Here is a 20,177-nt window from a genome sequence, read left to right as displayed (position 1 = left end):
GAACGAGAGGGAAGGGCATCCACCAGGCAGAGAGGACAACTAGGTGAAGAGGTTCATCGAAAGCTTCTCAGAGAAGCTCCCCGAAGAAAGATTTGAATTTGAAACCCATCATTTACTTGAAAATCAAGTGCTGGAGTTCCGCCTCCTGTTCACTTCCCTGCTATTTTTTTTTTCTTTTTCTTTTTTGGAAGGAGTTGTCCCACTGGTGCTATATAAATGAGATTTGGGAAGGGAGGGTTGGGGTAAGGTGAGGTTCCCCCTCCCGATTTCTCATATTTTAATTTGTGTCTTGCACGTTCCCTTTTCAGCGTTGTCAACCGGAAGGCTCGAGCAGTATATCCGTGTGAAGCAGAACACAGCTCAGAGTTATCTTTTGAAATAGGAGCAATTTTTGAGGATGGTGAGTGTTAGCGGGAGCTTGGTAGTAGCATGTATTCTGTCCTCCCCAGAATGTCTGTAACCAGCCACGGGTTGTGGGTTTGTCAGGAGCACACATCTATCCCTTGACACTTTGGACAGGAGAGAGCTGGCCCCTTTGGCTGCCAGGAACGGAACTCCGGCGGGGGGCTATGGAGTTCAACTTCTGGTTTCATCTTGTTTATTCTCCAACCCTTTTAACTCTTGCGCATCTTCGTTCAGGACATCTTTTTCCTGATGTAAAGAAGCTAGTGCCACTGGGAGTTCGATACTTCCGATTTGCATCCTTTGTTTGCTTCTCCCAGAGTCCCCTGCCAAGCCTCCTAAGTGCTTCAGGTTCGCCAAGTCTGAGTTACAGAAAAGTATACTCTTGTCGAAAAATTTGGTTTATAGTTTCTCTTAACATTTTAGGCTTTACATGATTTTTTTCATTTGGATAGTGTATGAATCTCTAGATTTGGGTATTGCCTCTGCATATTGAAACAAGGGTATGGATTTTATCCGAGTCTTTAATATTCATACACATGCATGGAGGATCTGTGCCCAGCTTAATATTTCACAGATTTCTCCTATGGTTCATTGTTTATCTCTTTTCCCCCAGTCTCTTGATATCTTCCTTAACAGCCCTGCTCATCATGAAATTCATTGGTTGCTGTGGAAACAGTGATGCGTGGGGGTGGGACTGCCCAAAAGAGTTCTGTGGAGACAGTGAGGGTCTTAGATGCCTGGAATGCAATGGTCGATTAGCCAGAATGTGTGGAATATATGGAATATAGGAATACAACGCCTAGTGGTATATTGTCAGTAATGTAGCATTTGCTCGTGGTGGTTTTTTAGAAAGGAAGTTAACTGCCTCCTGTAGAGGCATATATATGAAGGACATGTACTCTTGAGAGCCAGGGACTCTAGATAGTGTCAGAAAACAAACACCACCACCAAAACCCTACATATGAAAGAATTATACTCTATGGAGAACTTTTGTTCTTGGAGTTGAAGCAAGATCATTCCTCTATCACCATAACATACATACCTGTGATTTTGCCAGGATGGCGTGGTACAATAGCCACCTACTCTAGCCCTGTCACATACTGGCATACCATATGGCATGAGGGAATGCTGAGACAGTAGTGTTGAAACCCACTCATCTGAGAAATGATGGTGAATTTGTCCATCGTGTGATTAGATTTGACTGGGAGCCTCTGAAATCCTTTAGACTGTATCATTTGAGAGATATTTACCTTTGTAGAAGGCATTATCTATTAGGATGCCTTTGGCTGCAAGTAATGGAAACTGACACAAATGGCTAAATTGTCATTAAGATGGATTAGTTCATATAATGATAAGTCCGGAAGGGTTGGTTAATTCACATTCTCAAAGATATCGTCAAGACCACAGTGGATCCATCTCTGCTGAACCGCTTGTGGTCACAGTTTGTGGGCAGGGGCCTCTGGCCAGCATCCCCAGTGGGGATGAGATGGCTGCCACAGCCCAGTCATCGACCCTAATAGAAGGAGGTGGCTCAGTTGAGCATCCAACTTTCAATTAGTCGTGATCTAGGGGTTTGGGATTGGGCCCTGTATTGGGTTCCACACTGAGCATGGAGCCTGCTTGAGATTCTCTCTCCCTCTCCACCCCCCACTCACTCTTGTTCTCTCTACCCCCACCCCGCCCTCAAAAAGAGAAGAAAGAAAGAAAGAAAGAAAGAAAGAAAGAAAGAAAGAAAGAAAGAAACAAAGAAACTTTTCTAGAACTTCTTTCCTAATTTACCTGCTCTGATGTTTCAGTAGCCAGAACAAGGTCATGTGCCCACCTTAAACCCATCACTGGCAAGGACTTAGGGCAGTCTGAACCACACTGGGTGCAGGGACACCTCCTGCGTGCTCACACACACACACACGTATGTATATACACGTATACATGTGTGTACACACATACCAGTATCTCACTGTTGTTAGAAAGAGGACAGTTAGCAGAGATCTATGCATTGCCAACTCTGCAGTTATTTTGCCTGAGAGCAGATTGGCCTTTCTACTTTCTCTGTGCTTTGGGGCAAGTTCTTTGAGTTCTCTGTGTATCAGATTCTCCATCCGAATCTTCGAGGATGTCTACAAGAGTGATGCGGTGTAGGACAGCATTTGGGGCCATGGGTAGGTAGGGCTTTGAGAACAGCACAGACCTCTGTGGAGGACGTTGCCAACCAGGGAGCCACTCTTGGCACACCTCGGTGTGCCGTGGTCGGGCTCCTCTTTGAGCCAAGGCCTGTCTCCCTCACATTCAGTGCTCTGTAGTCCTGGTGTCCAGCCCTGTCTGGACCACTGGCTGGGGCACCCAGGGTGTCTCAGTTGTTCCTCTGTCTCTTCCTGAAGGCCAGCTGCTCCACAGATGGGTCGACACCGTCTCCCTACGCGAGCGTGTGAGCATCTTATTTTATGTGAGCTGCTTGTGTTGCATGTGCCTCCCTGTGACCTTCTGGTAGTGGTACAAATAAGCACAGTGGAATGCATTCAGAGCCTCCACCATCAGACTTGCTGTGTCTTAGGGCTGGTTCTTAAAGGGTACAGAAAATCAAAGGCCCTTATTCTTTTTTATGTGTTTTCACCTTCATCGCTGTGCATGATCTCTTTGCAGAGAATTTATAATTAGTTAAAACTGTGTGCTTGCTCAGAAACTGTCTAAGGAAGCACTTCCTTGACTGGTTTGGGGTCTTCCCTTCTGATGACTGACGACTGACACAAAATAGGACAGATAGGCAACTCATCCAGCCTCAGCTTCTGTGGAACAAGGCTGAGCTCCAGGTGGCCACCATTATAGCACAGCCCACAGGAATGTGGCCGGGAACATACCCTTTCTGCACACCAGCAATACTTAGGCCCCTAAAATGCCCAAGACGCTTTTGCTGTGTCCACTTGTCCACTGGAGTCTTGCAGCTGTCATTAAATGCTCTTGCAGAATAATCCCCTTTTGTCCCTCATATGGGCAACAAAGGAAATTGGTTTACGGCATTCAGTGGCCTTCGGTAAAGACAAAATCCAGGTCAAAATGGCCCCTGAGCCACGTTGTCAGTAGTTATGTGGTTTGTAATATATACAACAGTAAGAAACCCTAAACCAGAGTGTGGAAGAGAAAGGGATCTGTAGTAATTAAGTAGCTTGATAGCTGTTCCTTGCTCTTTGCTCTTACTGTGTGGACCTGGACTTAAGTTATGGGTTTAAACTCTAGGCTAAAGATTGATCTGTATGGTAGACACATGAGTGCTTAACCATTGTTCAGGGGAAATGCCTCCCGTATCCCCCAGGGAAGGCAGTGTTTGCAAAGTCTCAGAGCAGCGTAGATTCCTGTGACTGTCATATGGACCTTCCCTTTTCTTTTGGCCTGGGAACTCCAGAAACACTTTAGCCTTGCTCTCTTTTCAGGTAGGCGGCCCTTCAGCTGGTAGACCCTCCAGGTCAGTGGGAAGTGGCATCCCTCCACAGGCTGCCGGGCAGGACCGGAGGGGCCCCTGGTGGGAGGATTTCCAGGAGCTGGCCATCTCTCAGACGCGCTTCCTAGACTTTGTTCATTTACACTTGGATACGTGATTGATCCGATGCTTTGGAGAGCAGGTGTGGCCCAGGTTGATCTTGTGAAGCTTCTGGTGATTCCTTTTAAAGGTCTCAAATATACAAAGAGTAATCCTTGCAAAACAATTTAGCATTATCTTGGCAGGTTGAATCTGTACAGAACCCACAACCCAACAATTGTACTCCTAGATCTATTCCTAACCTTGAGGAATCTTTACATATTAAGTAAAAAAAGGGAGTGCCAGAAGAGTAGATAATGTGGTTCTGGCTAAGCTTGGAAATAAGCAAAATAAATAGTCTATTATTCAGAGATATGAACAGATGTGATGAAATTGTGTTTTAACCAGAGCCAGGGTAAGAGAATGAGAAATAGAACATTCAAGCTCCTGATCACCTCAGGGTAGGAAGGGGCTTTGGTGAGGGGATGGCATAGGGACAAGCCTAGGACGAGGCCTCTGTATCAGTCACACATCACCTGGGTTCTGGGTATTCACTATATTATGATGATGCTTCAGTGACTTGAATATTTGTCTTACATCTTGTTTTTATAATGCTAAAAAAAATCCCACCATATTCTCTTCTGGAGAAAGCTTCTTACAAATTATTCTTGTCTCTAGCTCTAGCGCCCCTGTTGTTATGGGGTGGTAATTCACGAAGACATGGAAAAACCACAGTGAAATTTCACCTCATATCCATTAGGATGGCTGTTAATCAAAAAAACATCTAAAGTCACAAACAAAAAAACTAACCCTCTGGGGGCACCTGAGTGGCTCAGTCGGTGAAGCGTCTGACTCTTGATTTTAGCTCAGGTCATGATCTCACAGTTCTTGAGTTCGAACCCCACATCAGGCTCTGTGCTGACAGCGTGGAACCTGCTTGGGTGTCTCTCTCTCTCTCTCTCTCTCTCTCTCTCTCTGTCTCTCTCTGTCTCTCTCTGTCTCTCTCTGTCTCTCTCTCTGTCTTGGTCTCTCTCTGTCTCTCTCTCTCTCTCTCTCTTTCCCACTGCCCCTCCCCTGCTTGAGTGCACACTCTCTCCCAAAATAAGTAAACATTAAGAAATCTTTAAAAAAAAAAAACCTCAGAAAGTAACAAGTGTCGGGGACAATATGGAGAAATTGGAACCCTTGTGCATTGCTGGTAGGAATGTAAAATGTTACATGTAGCTGTTGGAAGGCAGTATGGAAAAAAATTAAGTACAGAATTACCATGGAATCCAGCCATTCCACTTCTGGATAGATACAGAGAAGAAGTGAAAGCAGGGACTCAAACAGGTATTTGTACACCCATGTTCACAGCTGCCTTTTCACAATAGCCAAACGGTGGAAACACCCACGTGTTCATTGGGTAAACGGAATGTGGCATATATATGTATAATGGAATATTCATCCATAAGAGGAATGAAAATCTGATACATGCCCCAGCATGGGTGAACCTTAAGGATATTATGTTAAGTGAAATAAGCTTGTCACAAAAGGACAAATAGTGCAGAATTCCACTTATATGAAATCCCTATAATAGGCAAATTCCTAGAGACAGAAAGTAGAATAGAGGCTCCCAGGAGCTCAGGGTGGGGAGTGAGGAGTTAGTGTTTAATGGATACAGAACTTCAGTTTGGGGAGATGTAAAAATTTTGGAAATGGATATGGATAGTGGCGATGGTTATATAACATTGCAAATATTCTTAATTCCCCTGAATTGCACGCTTCAAAATTATTAAAATAGTAAATTTTAAGTGCTACATATTTTACAACAGTTAAAAAAAACCACACGTTAGGGAGCATTGGTATAATTGTCATCACGTACTGATTGGGTTCTTAAGGGTGTGTGACTCGCCCAGGACCACACAGCTCTATGTGGCAGGACAGGGTGTGGCCGAGGCCCTTCCACGGCACCGGGCACATAGTTAGTGCTCTCCATTGCTTGCTGAGTGACTGCCATACTGTATCCCTCTGTGTCCTGGGGGTCTTCAGTGAGCAGCTACCTCTCCACGGCCTCTTGGTTGAGTGCTGGAGCTGCCGACCTGGCCCCGACAGGGAATTGTGGCCGGTGGCAGCCCAACGTCAGGGAATTTGGTGGAACTATCTTTAGTTCACTCCCCCCATTCCATTTCCATGCCTAGTAGCTTTGGGAGCATTTGAGGAAGGTATTTACTACTCTTCAATGCTAGTTGGGGTCCCTGGCCCCATACCCTTCATCTTAGTTGGGGCTTCTGTAACAAATACCACAGACTGGGTGGCTTAAGCAGCAGAAATGTATGTCCCACCATTCTGGAGGCTGGGAATTCTCATCAGCATGGTCGGGTTCTGGTGGGAGCTCTCTTCCTGGTTTCCTCACATGGTTTGTGTGTGTGTGTGTGTGGGCGGGGGGAGTAGTGGTAGGGAGGTTGGAAGGAGAGGAAGTGATCCTCTCCTGTCTTTTCTTACAAGAATACTTCCATCATGGAATGCCACCTTCATGAGCTCAGCTAACACATATCCCTCCCAAAGACCCTACCTCCTAATATCGTCCTGCTGGCAGTTAAGGTTTCAATGCACGAATCCTGGGCAGACACAAGCATGCAGCTCATAACACCTGTCTCGCCCTGTACCCATGGCCTTCTCCCAGCATGAGGCTGACAGGGGCTCCACAGTTGAAGGAGAGCCAAGCTCTTGGACTGAGACAGGCAGGGAGTGTACAGCCCTCAGGGACGGGCACCAGGGGCATGACAAAAACTGAGACCCACACACATTTACTTGCCTGCATTGGACAGGGGCATGGACATGGTGTGTGCCTGGCATCACATCTCATGTAAAGTGTCTCATTTTAATCTCAGCAGCAACTTCAGATCGCTTCTTGTCTTTTAGAAACGAGGAGCATGGAGGTCATGAGAGATGGAGGTAAATCATCCAGGGTCTCCCAGTCATTAGGGAGCCAGAGTTCTAGCCAGCATCTCATTTCTCTTAGATTCACTGCCTCTAGGAGTCAAAATCTTCCCAAAATGAGATTCTTATTTCCAAAACCACCTGTATTAGGGTTCTCCAGAGAAACAGAACACATAGGATGTGAGTGTGTTTGTGAATGAGTGAATCGCTTTTGATAGGTATTGGCTCATGCAGTTGTGGAGATGCAAAATCTGCAGGGTAGGCCAGCAGGCTGGAGACCCAGGGAGTAGTTGCTGTCTGTGTCCAAGGGCAGGGTTCCCTCTTCTTTGAGGGATGTCAGGCTTTGTTCTGTTAAGGCCTTCAACTTCTTGAATGAGGCCCACCCATATTATGCAAGTTAATCTGCTTTACTCAAAGTCTGTTGGTTTCCCTGTTCATTACATTTAAACATCTAGAATAACGTGTGAGTCTCATGGCCTAGCCAGGTTGACACGTGAAACTATCACATTGCCATTGGAGGAAATGGTTTGACCAGTGAAGTACAGCAAGGAGTCTAGGATGGGCATTTTGGGATTTGACGCTCCCAGGAGCGTGGTGAGACCCTCACCGGCCTCATCTGAAACCTCCGAGGCACTTTCCTGTGCCTGGGGAGGCCCAGCTATGGGTGCTCTGCACTCCTCCACCCGTTCCTGCCCTCCTGTCAGCCCTTGCCACTTCCAAGCTCTTGGATACTGTAAGAGGTCCTCTCAGTCCCCTAAGTTGGTGACATTTCTTTCCTACACCTTGGGGAATTAAGAGCTGCAGAGGAAGCAGATGTATGGATGAACCCCCTGGTCTAGTGGTAGGATGGGTACAGGATTCCCGACTTAGCCTGGTTTCCTGTGTGCGGGCCTCCTTCACCCCTAGCTTTATGGGAAATTTCTTTTCTTTCTCTTCTGTTCAGCCCGTGTCTGTTAATACCTACTCCGTGTGAGAGTGGGCGTTGGTGTGTGTGTATCAGAGAAGAAACGATGAGCACATCCAAGGTGTTCTTCCATAAACTATTTGACGGCCTCCTTGTAGTAGTCCTACAGGCCAAGTGCTGTAACCCCATCTTGTAGGTGAGGAGGCTGAGCGGGGCCCTGAGGGTTCAGTAGTTCCCCAGGTGTACCTGGTTAGCACCTGTCAGCCAGGTCCTGTCTGTCCTGAGGCTGGGGCCCCTTTCCATTGAGGTCCCCATGTTGCACAACCCCTGGGGGTCTTTCCCACGGCATCCAGTCCCCTCCCCTGCTGGTGGCTGCTCTGGTAGTATTGCCAGCTTGGGTGGTCTGGAATAAGTGGGAGCCTTTAAAAATGCTGCTCTGAGGCACAGCGTCAGGCCGGAAATCAGTGAGGGAGCAAAGAGGCAAAGGGGGACTTGCTGCCAGGCTGCCTGGAGAGCACGTACCTAGTTCCTTCGCTGTTCATCCTTCAAACAAATCCTCACGTGCTGGGCATGGTGCTCGGGGTGCGGTGTCCCTGTCTCATGTTAGAACCTAGACTAGAAGGGAGATAGTCCATCTCCCTCTCCCTCCCTTCCCCTCCCTCCCTCTGTCTCTCTGACACACACACACACACACACACACACACACAAACACACACAGAACATGTATGGTGTATAACTGGGTACTCTGACCTAGTCTGGAGCACTACGAGTGATCTCAGAGGGACGGACACCCAAGCTGATATCTGAAGGGTGAGGAGGCGTTGTCCAGGCATATATAGGCCGGGAGGAGAGCGTCAGAGCTGAATGAACAGCTATGCGGAGGTCATACTGTGGGCTGCCACACGTTAGTGGCTTATGAACTGCATTTCCTGAGTTGCAGTCAGCATTTCAGAATAATAGAATAAAGAGAGTGCATTGCACATAGTGAGGGAGGTGTTGTTTGATGAAGCTTTTGTGTGTTGTGTACATGTCTGTGTATGCCGGCTTCTGATGCCCAGTAGTTCTTCTTATGGATCGCCATCACAGCTGCATTGCTCAGCCAGCTCCTGGGCTGGTGTGCTGGCCTAGGCCACACCTCCCCTCGCCTCTCCGCACACGGCCAGCTGTGGTCAAGGCCTGAGTGGCGGCTTGCCCACACTCGGGGGTTATTAGATGCGTCTGTATTTTACTTCTAAACCCTGGTGATGCCCTTTGCTGTCCAGCCTGTGGTTATTTTCTACTGTATCCGTCATGGATATTTATGGATACCTGCAGTTTGCTAGGCACCGTGCCCAGGGTATGTTAGGCCTAGGCCCTGCCCTCAGGAGCACCCCATCCAGTGTGGCAGACACACAAGTGCCCAGATGACGCTGTGAGGCCTGATGAGTGCTTGGAATGGTCGAGGGAGTCTCCCCAGAGGAGGGGCATTTCAAGGTCTCTGAAGAGGAAGAATCACCTGGTGAAGAGGTGGGAGAAAGGCATTTCAGGTGGAAGGCATGGCACTGGTGGGGAGAGTGAGGGGAGACTGGAGATTCGGGTGGGCTGGGTGTCTGTGCATCAGACCAGTAGAAGCTTGGGTTTGTTCCTGGACACAGTGGACTTTAAGCGGGGGGACATGATCAGCTCTGTGTTCTAGAGAGTTCGCTGAGCTCCTTTATGCATAGCGGATCAGAATGAGCCAGGCAGGCTGGAAGCTCGGGGACCAGTTAGGAGGCTGCCGCGAGGGGCTGCATGAGGTCTGTAGTGCCCAAGGGGCAGGTCCTATAAATAGCCCTTGTGCAGATTTGTAACCAGACATCCCAGACATGGGCCCCATTCTCTTCTGGTTGATCTTTTAAGACACCCAGCAGTACAGTGAATTCCACAGGGAGCAAGTACTTGGGGACATTTTGGTAAAGAGCAATTTCTCTTCCTTTTCAGTGCAAACCTCGAGGGAACCTGGCTGGCTAGAAGGGACTCTGAATGGCAAGAGGGGGCTGATTCCACAGAATTATGTCAAGCTGCTGTAGTGTCCGGCCTGCGAGGCCCCACATGGACCTTTGGCTCCTGGGAACCTGCCTTCTTCCTCCAGGGCGGGACCCACAGCCCCCTGGACACGGGAACTTCAGACCATGGATTGGCACCTGAGGGGAGGGGAGGGAGACATCCCGCCAGCGGTGGGGGGAGCGGGCGCACCGCACAGAACCGCGTAGATCTGTGGAGTGGGAGAAGAGTAGCAGGATTCGCAGAATGGACTTTTCATTTGTCAAGCCTGGGGACTTTGGACTGTGATTTTTAATTATCCAGTCTTCTGTCTGCCCAGCCTCCCCTGTTGGTGATCATCCCACCAGGCACTTCTCTGCACACGTGCTGCTGAGATGTAAAAGGGAACTGCACTTACTCGTGGTTGTTTGCAGGCTGCGCTCTTGGCTTTGGTTGATGTGGTGTGGAGGGGGCTTGCCGCTGGCAGGCGGGGAATTGGTCCAAACCCACAGGGCAGCAGAAAGACGCTCCTTCCTAGATGGCCACCGCTGGGACCCACATTCACTCTACTTAGAGCACACTGGCGTATTTATAACAGGCTTCTCCTTGGTGCTTCTCACCTGTGTGCTGTTTCCCAAACACCACCTTTTTGCCCCAAGGTCTCTGTAAATGAAATAAAATGTAATTTACTATTTGATTTGTGTCATAATGTGGGGAAGAGATGGTGGAATTCATTCCCTCTGCAACATTTTATGATTTGGCATCCAGTGGATAGAAACTCATTTTCCTCTGACGTTGGCACACGCAGGTAGAATTTATTAACAAGGAGCCTTGCTTATTCATAGCAGGGCGTGTTCCTGAGGGCAACAGACTTCCCTGACGTGTGAAATCCTGGAGGGGCTCCTCCAGCCACCGGAACAGGCCTTTCCCCCATGGCCCATGTGACTCCCGATCAGGAGTGGGGCTGAGGCTGCACCCCACCCCACCCCACCCCCGGCCCCCCGCTGACTAGCTTCACCGTGCAAGTCTGTCCCCACCCTGCCCTGTGTTCCCTCTTCCAGGCCTCAGCACTAGTCTCTCCATCTGCCTGAAGCCCGGCTGCAGGGTGGCTGTCAGGCCTCAGCCACGACCCTACACGTTATGGTGCCCCACCTGTGGGTGGGCCACACTGTGATGCTTCCTCATTCTTTCCAGGCACAGATTCAGCCGAATTCCTCTGTGTCCTCTGTTCTGGAGTCCTGTGGAGTGTGGGACTCATTTTTAGGAGCCTCATCATTCTGAAGCCAGCCCCACCACAGAGCCTGCTGTGGGGGCGTGGCATGTCTCTCTTCCCCACGGGAGGTTCCTCAGCCTGTCAAACTTTTACTCCTAATAATTTGTCACAAGAAAGATGTGTCCGCATCGTCCCCAGATGAATTGATACAAGGCTTGCTGGCTCCCAGGTCTGAATTCACCTACACGGACCATGTAGGGTGTTCAGTTTGGGGTGACGGGTGTACAGGGGAATGGGCCTGTTGAAAAGTATCCATGTTTTACATCAAGACAGTCTCAGTGCAGTGTAATTTACAGTACTGAACTGTCCATTGGGAAAGTCCTGGGACTGCCGAGGAGCCCAGGGCCGCCCGACAGTGGCCAGCCCCGGTGTCCTGTTTTCTGAGTTATCACTTCCTGTGCATGCCCACTGCTAAGGGATGCGGAAGGGAAACTTGGCTTATGAGAAGGAGTTACTGACGTGTCCCACTTTACAAAAGGCCTCTGCGGGAAAATGCAAACGTATGGGCAGTTGGAGTGGGCTCAGTATAGCACTGGGAGTGATTTCCTGGCAGTTTTCCTAATTGGTATATCCCTGTAGGGCATTGACAATAAGACCCACTGCACCAGGACTTGATTTATTTGCTTGCTTGGAGAAGATTTCCATCTTTCACGGTGAGGTGCACCCCCACCCACAGTTATCCGTCAGACTACCAACTCCCAAAGTGTGTTTACCACCACACGCTTGATCAAGGAAACTGCTACAAGGTGTGACTGCCTGTGTGATTTTTGGGTAGATCAAACTGACTCTGTGATTCTTCCTCCTAAAAAGAAAATGATGCCCAGAGGTTTGGGTTGAAATGATCTAATGCAAGTAGGATGCCCGGTATGTAGTACGTGTTCAGTGAATGGGAGCTGCTATTCCTTGTATTGTTCCCACCATGACCGTCACTTGCACCTCTGTTGTCAGGGCCATCTGTGTTCTGTAGGATGCCATTGTGGTGGTCACGAAGCCTCAGAACATGCTGGATCCAAGGGCTCCGACAGCACCAAGCCCTGCAGTCCCCTCCTGTGGCTGTCGAGGGAGGAACGCCAGAGGGGACCTGGGGTGCTTTCCTCTGCAAACAGGACCGGTGTGGCCAGGCTTGCCAAGGTCTTCAGGTAGGGAGCTTCCCTCTGGGTCTGGCCCAGGGTATGCCTAGTAACGGGATCAGGAGGTGTGCTCTTACGTTGGCAGATCATCTTCGTTTCCCCAGAAGAGAAATAGGGTGTATTTGTTTCTCCGTTTCTGCTGCATGGATGTGGCCAATCCCCTGAGCGTCCGCAAGGCTCTGGCTCCTCAGCCCACCTCATCCAGCAGCCGCTCAGAACGGGTCTCCAGCTTGTATTCACTGACAATCACCAAGGGGATTGGGGACGAAAACAGACACTCAGGTGCTGCGTTTCTGCTTGCCATGGGGCTGGCTGTGGGGCTTGCATCGATTTCATCGCCCAGGGCCTGTTCTGCAGACCATATAAGAAGATGCCATGTGAGATCAGAGCTAAAGACCTTGTACTGGTTTTCCCCCTTCCTTTATGTAGCAAAGTGTACCTGCACTTGCAGGTATGGGCAGGGAAAGCAGTGGACTCTGCCAGTGAAGGATGGTTAACTCATTCTTGCCATACAGTGATCGAATGAGCCAGGAGAATTTATCCCGTTTTATGGATGGGAAGATGGAGGCTCTCAAGGACAAAGAGCCTTGCTCAGGTTCAGTCAGCTGACTACATGTTCTTTCTGCTGTGCCATCTTGCCTCTGGGGGCCAATAAGGGACAATGTCTGTTTGGGGTTGATTTGCACTCCCCTCCAAAATGCGTATGTTGAGATCCTAACCCCTAGCACCTCAGAACGTGACCTCATTTGGAAGTAGGATGGTTGCAGGTGTAATTAGTTAAGATGAGGTTAGTAGGGTGGGGCCCTAGTCCAATATGACTGGTGTCCTTATAAAAGGGAAATTTGGACACTGAGACAGACACACATATAGGGAAGACAATGTGAAAAGACACACAGGGAGAAGACCATCGTCCACAAGCCAAGCAAGAGAAGTCTGGAACAGATCCCTCCCTCATGGCCCTCAGAAGGAACCAGCCCTGCCAACACCTCGCTCCTGGACTTGCAGCCGATGGTTTGTGGCACCTTGTTACAGCAGTTCCAGGGACCTAAGACAGTGGCTAAAAACAGTATGAGCTTTGAGTTACAAACAACCAATTTTGAATCCTTTTTTTTTTTTTTTTTTTTTTTTACTATTTTATATTTTGGTGACCTTGGCCAAGTGAACTTGCCTCTTTATGCTTCAGTCCCCTTCTGTGCAATAGAGAACAGCACCAACCTCATTGAGATGTTGTGACAAAAGATAAGTGCCTGAAGGGTGCCTAGCGGGAAAGAATTTGGTAAATGGAGATGGGAGAAGGCAGACAGCAGGGTACCCTGGTGGTGGGAATAGTCTCTGTCCCCCTTCTTGTCTCCTGGCCACTCACTGCTTTCGCCCAGGTACTTTTCCAAAGGCCATTCCTCGGCTTTCTCTCTACATGGTCTGCCCTTTCCTCTCCTTCCCAAGGGCATACTTTGCCTCTGTAATATTGCCCTTGTCTTTGTTCCCTATTCACCTCGGTTCTGGCCCCCTTCTCACCTTCTGACTGTTCTCCCCTCCAGTCTCTCAATGCTGGTCTTGATGATTCCTTTCTCAGCCAGATATTTTCCATGCCTTTTTTTAATCTTCCTGAGCCACGTAACTTTCCTTCCTTCCTCCTATCCAAAGATGTCATTCCAGGAGCATGTCCTCAAACGGCTTTCCTGCTCCAAGCTCTGCAAATGTCTTCCTTGACTGTGCCTGTCAGCACTCTTTTTCCTTGACTGGCCGGGGCAGTAATTTATTGCCACCCTCCTCGGGTAACCTGGCATAGTCTCCTAAAGCTCATGTCTGCAAACAAAAAGTTTCTCAATCTACTGGTTGGAGGAATATCTCCGAGAACTCTTTCCTATCAGAAAAGATCAACTTGATTGGAAAGCAGACTTATGCTTTTTGTCCAGCAAGAGACCTGCACTTTGAACTTGGACAGTAAATGCACAATATTGATTTAGACAGCTCAGTGTCATGTGCTGGTGTCTAAATTTCTTCTTCCATGGAGGATTTCAGCAGCGAGGAAACACTGCAGGAGAAACACGCTCCAACACGGCTCCGTAGTAGCTGTGACCCTTTCTGTAGCTGTGACCATGGATAACTTGGAAACTGCTATCCTGGCAATGTAAATTCTATGAAAAAGTATCAGGGTAATTGCCAGTGTAGATTGATTTAATGATCCCAATTTCACCCCTCTTTGAATCCATGTCCCTTTTTGTGGAGCCCTCCACGGTGACTCTAGACTTGACCTTGTAACCTGTTTTGGCCAATGGCATAGGAGCAAACTTGATGCAATCGGAGGCTTGAAAAGTGTTATACCTTCCCCCTCCTTCCTTAGTAGAGCCTTGCCTTTACCATGAAAATTCACCTAGGCTGGTCCGCTGGAGGATGAGAGGCCACGTGGAGCAGAACTATCCCAGACCAGTCGGACTGCTGCTTAACTGCAGATGCCCCATGAGGCCAGATTCCGCCGAGCCTGGTCCAGGTCGGCAGAACCCTCCCAGCTGATTTGTAAACTCACTAGAAATAACAAACGGTGGTTGATTCAAACCCCGCTACGTTTTGGGGTGGTTTGCAGCTACCCACCTGCTACTCTGCTCCGTGGTTTGCTTTGCTTTGGATATAGTCTTGGTCCATGCTGACCGTTAAGATCATATTCTAATCTTCTCTTATCCAGTGTTGGGAAAGCCACAGTGTTACTTCCAAGAAAACTGCTGCACTGACAATTGGAGGGCTTGAAATTAAAGTGCCAGGGAGACTTGTAATCAAGTCATTTTAGTCTGTGTACACTCACAGTTTATAAAAAGTATGTTAGAGCTGACTTTAACATAGAGGGACAATGTTTTCTATTTGATTGAGGGGCATTCAACACACAGAAGCAAACAAACCCCTAATTATAGATGCATCACTGCGCATAATCTTCACTGCTCTGGTGTGCAGTGGCTGGCTGTCTCAGGGGAAGAGTCTTCGTTCTCAGCTAAGGATTCCTAAATGTGCAGCTGGATTCTTTGGGTCTGAGAACACTTTTAGAAAATCTCAGAAATAGAGTGACACTTGTCCCAAGAATGAGTCCGCTCCATTCAGAAAGGACACCCACTCTAATTAAAAGGGAGCATGCTGGGGTGGTCGTTATTTAAAGTTAGGGGCTCTTGGTGAAAAGCCTTGCTCCCTAGTAGGTCAAATTCTGTTAGCTTTAAGATATAAAATTAACTGGATGTACAGATGTTTTAGAAACAAATTTGTGCTTACAACTCGAAAACTGTTTCTCTCCCGTTCTGTGTTTAATGGCCATGTTGTGTTCCAGAAATCTATCATGTTAGAACAAAGTTGAATTTGTTTAATGCTCAACTAGTCTTCTCTTTCTGGAAGCAAATAGTTTCATCTACCAGTTAAATGACATGTTAAAAATGAAATTATCTGGTGGGAAATATGTTTTATAATTTTAAGATGAGCTGATAATTGTTTGCTGCTCTTCTGTGGTCCATATTATGTGCGTGAAATTAAGGGGAGCAGCCTGTAAGGAGTGTGAGAAACATGGCCAGTGGGGAGCCAAGTCTCTTGGCCCAGGAGGATCTAATGGGAAGGAGCAAAGCAGAACTGCATGGAGGAAGAACTCTGGAGTCAGGTGGGGCATCTGGTCTACTCAGGTCTCAAAGTCTGAAAAATGAATGATCGAGCTTTCCTATGGCTGTGAAGATAAAGGAGGCAATGTACACAGAGTGTTTAGTAGCAGTTATTGTTATCAAACTGTTACAGGTTGTTTTAGTGACCCCAAATATTAGCACTGAGAAATAAGCATCTAATTAGTCCCAAAAGAGTATAATGGACGTGTGGCTAATGGGGGGGGGGGGGGGGCTTTAACACGGGGGGCAGAAATGTTACTCTATCTTGGATGTAGGCAGAAGTGCAAGTTATCAGAGGGACACAAAAATCCATGTGTTCCTACGGACATTCAAATGAAATGTTTCCAAAACAACAGGTGATTAAAGTAAAGGATTTATTGTAATCTGCTTACAGTCCTTTGCAAAGACAGACATATGTTTTTGCATAAAGATATAAATTGCTTCATTTTAAACTAATTTAGTGTTTTTTAATTATATGAAGAAGTTTTGGTGAAATATGAATTGTACCAAACCAAGATTTTTAAGAGCAATATGGTACAAAAATAAGAGCAGACACACAATTTGGACTGGGACAGGCATTCAACAGTGAATTTAGAATATGGCTTTGCTGTTTAATCAAGCAAAGTTACCTGGAGACACATAAAGAGCCAGTAACTTTGTTAATACAAAAAGCTGATGCAGACTGTCTCCATCCCAAACCTGGTTACAGTGAAATTCCAATTTCATAAAACATAAGTCTTGAGCTAAAAGCTGCTCTTGTAAGCCATTTCTTTTCTAGAAACTCCCAGTCTGCATGCTGAGTACTTATCACCTTCCGAGTGTGGCTTTCATATTGCTGTGCATGTAAGTTGACTATATTTAAAGATCTGCCTATAAATTAAATTACTGAAATTGCAAATTATGTAAGAAAAAGTCCTCCCTCTGAATGCAGCTTTCACAGGCTTCCCCTTGCATAAGGCAGGTGTCTTCTGAAAGACAAGGTAATGTTGCCTGCATGGTGAACCCTGGAGAAAAGTGGTGATCCCAATGCTGCCTTCTCCTGGCTTCTCCAGCTACAGCTTTTAGGTTCTGGAAAATAATGTGATTTCACTGAGTACCTGATGATTATCGTCACTTTTAAAAGACTAATTTGGCCTCTGTTCAAAGTAGTTTATTTAGTGCAATCATATTGTTAAGTTTCCCCAAAGATATATAGGTTTGTGATCTGGGGCAAGAGAAAAGCGATAAATTGCATCAGTGCCAAACAGATTAATGAATTAAAAATTTTAGTGCCACTGTCTTGCTTATATGATCTGTATTTTTTTTCCAAAACTGTTTATGTATAAAATTTATTTTTAAAACCTACCTTTTAAAAATCTAAAAACCCTCTAATTGTCGTGCGGTCTCCACGCCACTCTGACCGAACCGTGCCAAAATGCATCCTCCCAGTGCGTCCTGCAATGGCCTATGTGTTCCCATGACCAGTTCCGGGAGTGCAAAACCCCTTTCCAAGACCAGAAGTGAACGTGTCACCTCCGCCGATGTAGAGAGTGCATGGAATTTCTTTCCCAAAGGAGAAAATCCAATTTTCTACAATGGGATGAGACTCAGCTCTCTGGGCCATGGCATTTCCGGTCTCACTCTCCTGGAGCCGATTCTGATTCTGCTTCGTGAGGAAGAAAGGAAAAGAGGCAACTCTCCTAAAGCTGCGGCACTCCCGGACACCCTCTCGCACGTGTGTTGTCAGGTGACCCCTTGGAGGAGCTGCGGGCACCACAGCCTGTCGCTCCCGGACGGAAGCAGGATGGAGCAGAAGCCAGAAACCGTGCTCAAGTCCCAAGAACACCCCAAGCGGGAGACCAGAGACAAAACAAAAGTACAGAAAAGGTAGAAAGGCTTAGAGACAACCAAAGAGGTTTAAGTGTGGTTATTTACAACAGAGACTGTAAAATGGTAAATTAGATATGAAGCTAAAAAAGGCACAGCTTTCCCTTTCTTAAATACACTGTAAACGGTTCATTATGCATGCAGAACATTTCACTTTACAAAAAAAATTTTTACCTTGTTTAGACAAAGATAGTACTTAAATAGTCTCCAGCAAAATAGAATTCTTTCAAAAATACTTTCCCCTTCATCCTATCAACCATTAAAGTTTTTTTTGTTTTTTTTTTTTTGTTTTGTTTTTTGTTTTTTTTTGTATGTGTCTCATTTACAAAAGTTCCTTATACCTTATTTCAGGTCCTTCACAATTGATACATACAGTAATGTACAGCACAGCAAAAGACTGCAAAAAATTATTTGTAAAGCCAACACAATAGATACTAGAAATTGAAACCAAGGCATTTAACATCTTATCCATTCTAATTAAATAAATGGACGCTAAAGGGTGTGTATACCAGTGATGCAGAGGAACGCGGACGAATAAGCCCCCCCGCCACCAAGGGGGCCACTCTTCACCCCACGTGCTCTGTTATTACACAACAGGAATCTGTATATATTTTTTCTTTTTTTGTGTGTTTTTTTAAATAACAAAAGAATATTAATGCCCCATATTGACTATACGTTTTATGTGCAACCAAGGGTAAGCTCTAAAAAGTTCGTTAGTCCTTGAACCCTTTTAAAACAAGCGATACCGGAAACTACATGGCATAGTTAAAACTTCCATCTGTTAAAATATCAAAATCAGAGAGTTATTGACTAGATATGGCTTTTCATCCAGAGGAACAGGAACATGTTTCTAAGCGCTGGGGATTGGACAGGGAAGAATCCTTCAGACCGCTCAGGTCTTGCCAAATCCGTGTCAAACTGCTTTCCCGGCTCCGAACCCTTGACGTGATTTTCAACTTGAGAAACTGCTGAACAAGTATGAATCAACCATCACATGTCAAAACTATGATTCCTTGGGTCCTTCGTGGGTGTAGAATAACATGGGGAAACTTAAGGCAAAGCTCTCCTGGTAAGACGTCTTCCGTCACTTCCTGTGAAAGTAAAGGGGCTTGGCGTTCCCGGACTCCACCTTGGGCAGCTGGTCGCTGATGATCTCCACCAGCATCGCGGGGAACTCGACCTTCAGGGCCTGGGACTCTCGGAAGGTGTAGAAGCAGAATTCCAGCAAGTCATTGACCAGCTGCAACACAGACGGGGAACAGGACAGTGAGGCCTCATCTCCTCCCCACACCCCTCTGTGTCCTAACCCTGCTGTAAGCTCAAGAGACTTGGAGATATCTGACCAGGAAACCGTGGCCGTGAAGCTGCCTAATTTGGCTAAGGCATCTGTTTTGGGGGAGGATGGGGTGCTCATGTCTCCTGTCACCATGCATGTCCTTTTGTGCAGAACTGATCCCAGCTGAGAACTGAGTGTGCAATACTGAATATACCAGTGGGAACAGGGTCAATTACAGAGGTCCTAGTGGTGGGGACACGGAATCACTCTCACCAAGTTCTCGTTCGTAAATGTGTGAATTCGGTGGAGCAGGCATGTACGTGTATCTCTATAAGGTGGTGATGGGCCTTCCCAGGTTATAAGGTGGGCTGGGGTGGAGGGGCAGGTGGTGCCCAGGCCTTTGCTGGCATGAGTCATGCTTCCTCTAGTCCCGGGTGGGCCCTGTCAGTTGGGGCTGTGGCCACATGCTGGCCTTCATCTTGCCACCTTCTTCTCTCCTTTGGCTTCTCACCCTGAGCCGGGGGGCAGGGTTGAGACTTCTCAGTACCCACCGCTAGCTTTATTAAGGTGTCACTGATGCGCTACACTATGTAAGATTAAGGTGCCCAGTGGGCTGATCTGATACTTCTATATTGCAAAATGATTAACGCCTTCATGGTGTCGTATAATTACCATTTTTTGTGTGTGTGGTAAGGAAATTTAAGCTCTATCTACCCAGCAACTTTCAAGTAACAAATACAGTATTAGCTATAATTATCATGCTGTATTTCACATTCCCAGAACTTATTTTGTTAGAACTGAAGTCTGTGCCCTTCGACCACCGTCTCTCCATTTCCCCTTTCCTTACTTACCACCACTCTATTCTCTGTTTCTGTGAGTTTGGGGTTTTTTTTTTTTAGGTTTCATATATAAGTAATGTCATACAGTAGGATGTATAATCTTTCTTTGTGTGACTTCACTTAGCATAATAGCCTCAAGATCCATCCATGTTACTGCGAACAGCAGGACTTCCAACTTTCTCACGGCTGTGTGTTTGTGTATTTCTTCTCCATTCTCAGCTGCTATTTCAGGCTGATTGTGGAGAGCAAACAGCAAGGGCCACCTCCATGCCTACTTGCCTGTCCAGCTATTTTTCCTACTTGGTGACCCAAGGACCTTTTCCATCCTCCAGGACCTGAACCACTCCCAATTCTGTAAGTTAAAAAACCCAATTATCCACGAATGTGATATACCATTATTTCCATACCTCACTGTAGGAAA

The 20,177-nt window shown here is 47.0% G+C and overlaps 2 protein-coding genes across 2 annotated transcripts in view; one reads left to right on the top strand and one right to left on the bottom strand.

Moving 5' to 3' along the window:
* ARHGAP10 (Rho GTPase activating protein 10) overlaps positions 1–10,438 on the top strand; it is a 330,784-nt gene extending 320,346 nt beyond the window's left edge. The window contains exons 22-23 of the mRNA XM_047855976.1: positions 309–400; positions 9,702–10,438. Coding sequence (XP_047711932.1) covers positions 309–400; positions 9,702–9,790 — 181 coding nt within the window. The 3' untranslated portion in view covers positions 9,791–10,438. The remainder of the gene's footprint in view (positions 1–308; positions 401–9,701) is intronic.
* A 5,727-nt stretch (positions 10,439–16,165) lies between these two features.
* The window catches only part of NR3C2 (nuclear receptor subfamily 3 group C member 2), a 348,656-nt gene continuing 344,644 nt past the window's right edge, over positions 16,166–20,177 (bottom strand). The window contains exon 9 of the mRNA XM_047857017.1: positions 16,166–18,881. Coding sequence (XP_047712973.1) covers positions 18,726–18,881 — 156 coding nt within the window. The 3' untranslated portion in view covers positions 16,166–18,725. The remainder of the gene's footprint in view (positions 18,882–20,177) is intronic.

This window comes from Prionailurus viverrinus, chromosome B1, assembly GCF_022837055.1.
Source record: "Prionailurus viverrinus isolate Anna chromosome B1, UM_Priviv_1.0, whole genome shotgun sequence".
Taxonomy (NCBI): domain Eukaryota; kingdom Metazoa; phylum Chordata; class Mammalia; order Carnivora; family Felidae; genus Prionailurus; species Prionailurus viverrinus.
Note: the sequence above shows the minus strand (reverse complement) of the source record. Positions and strands in the feature narration are given on the sequence as shown.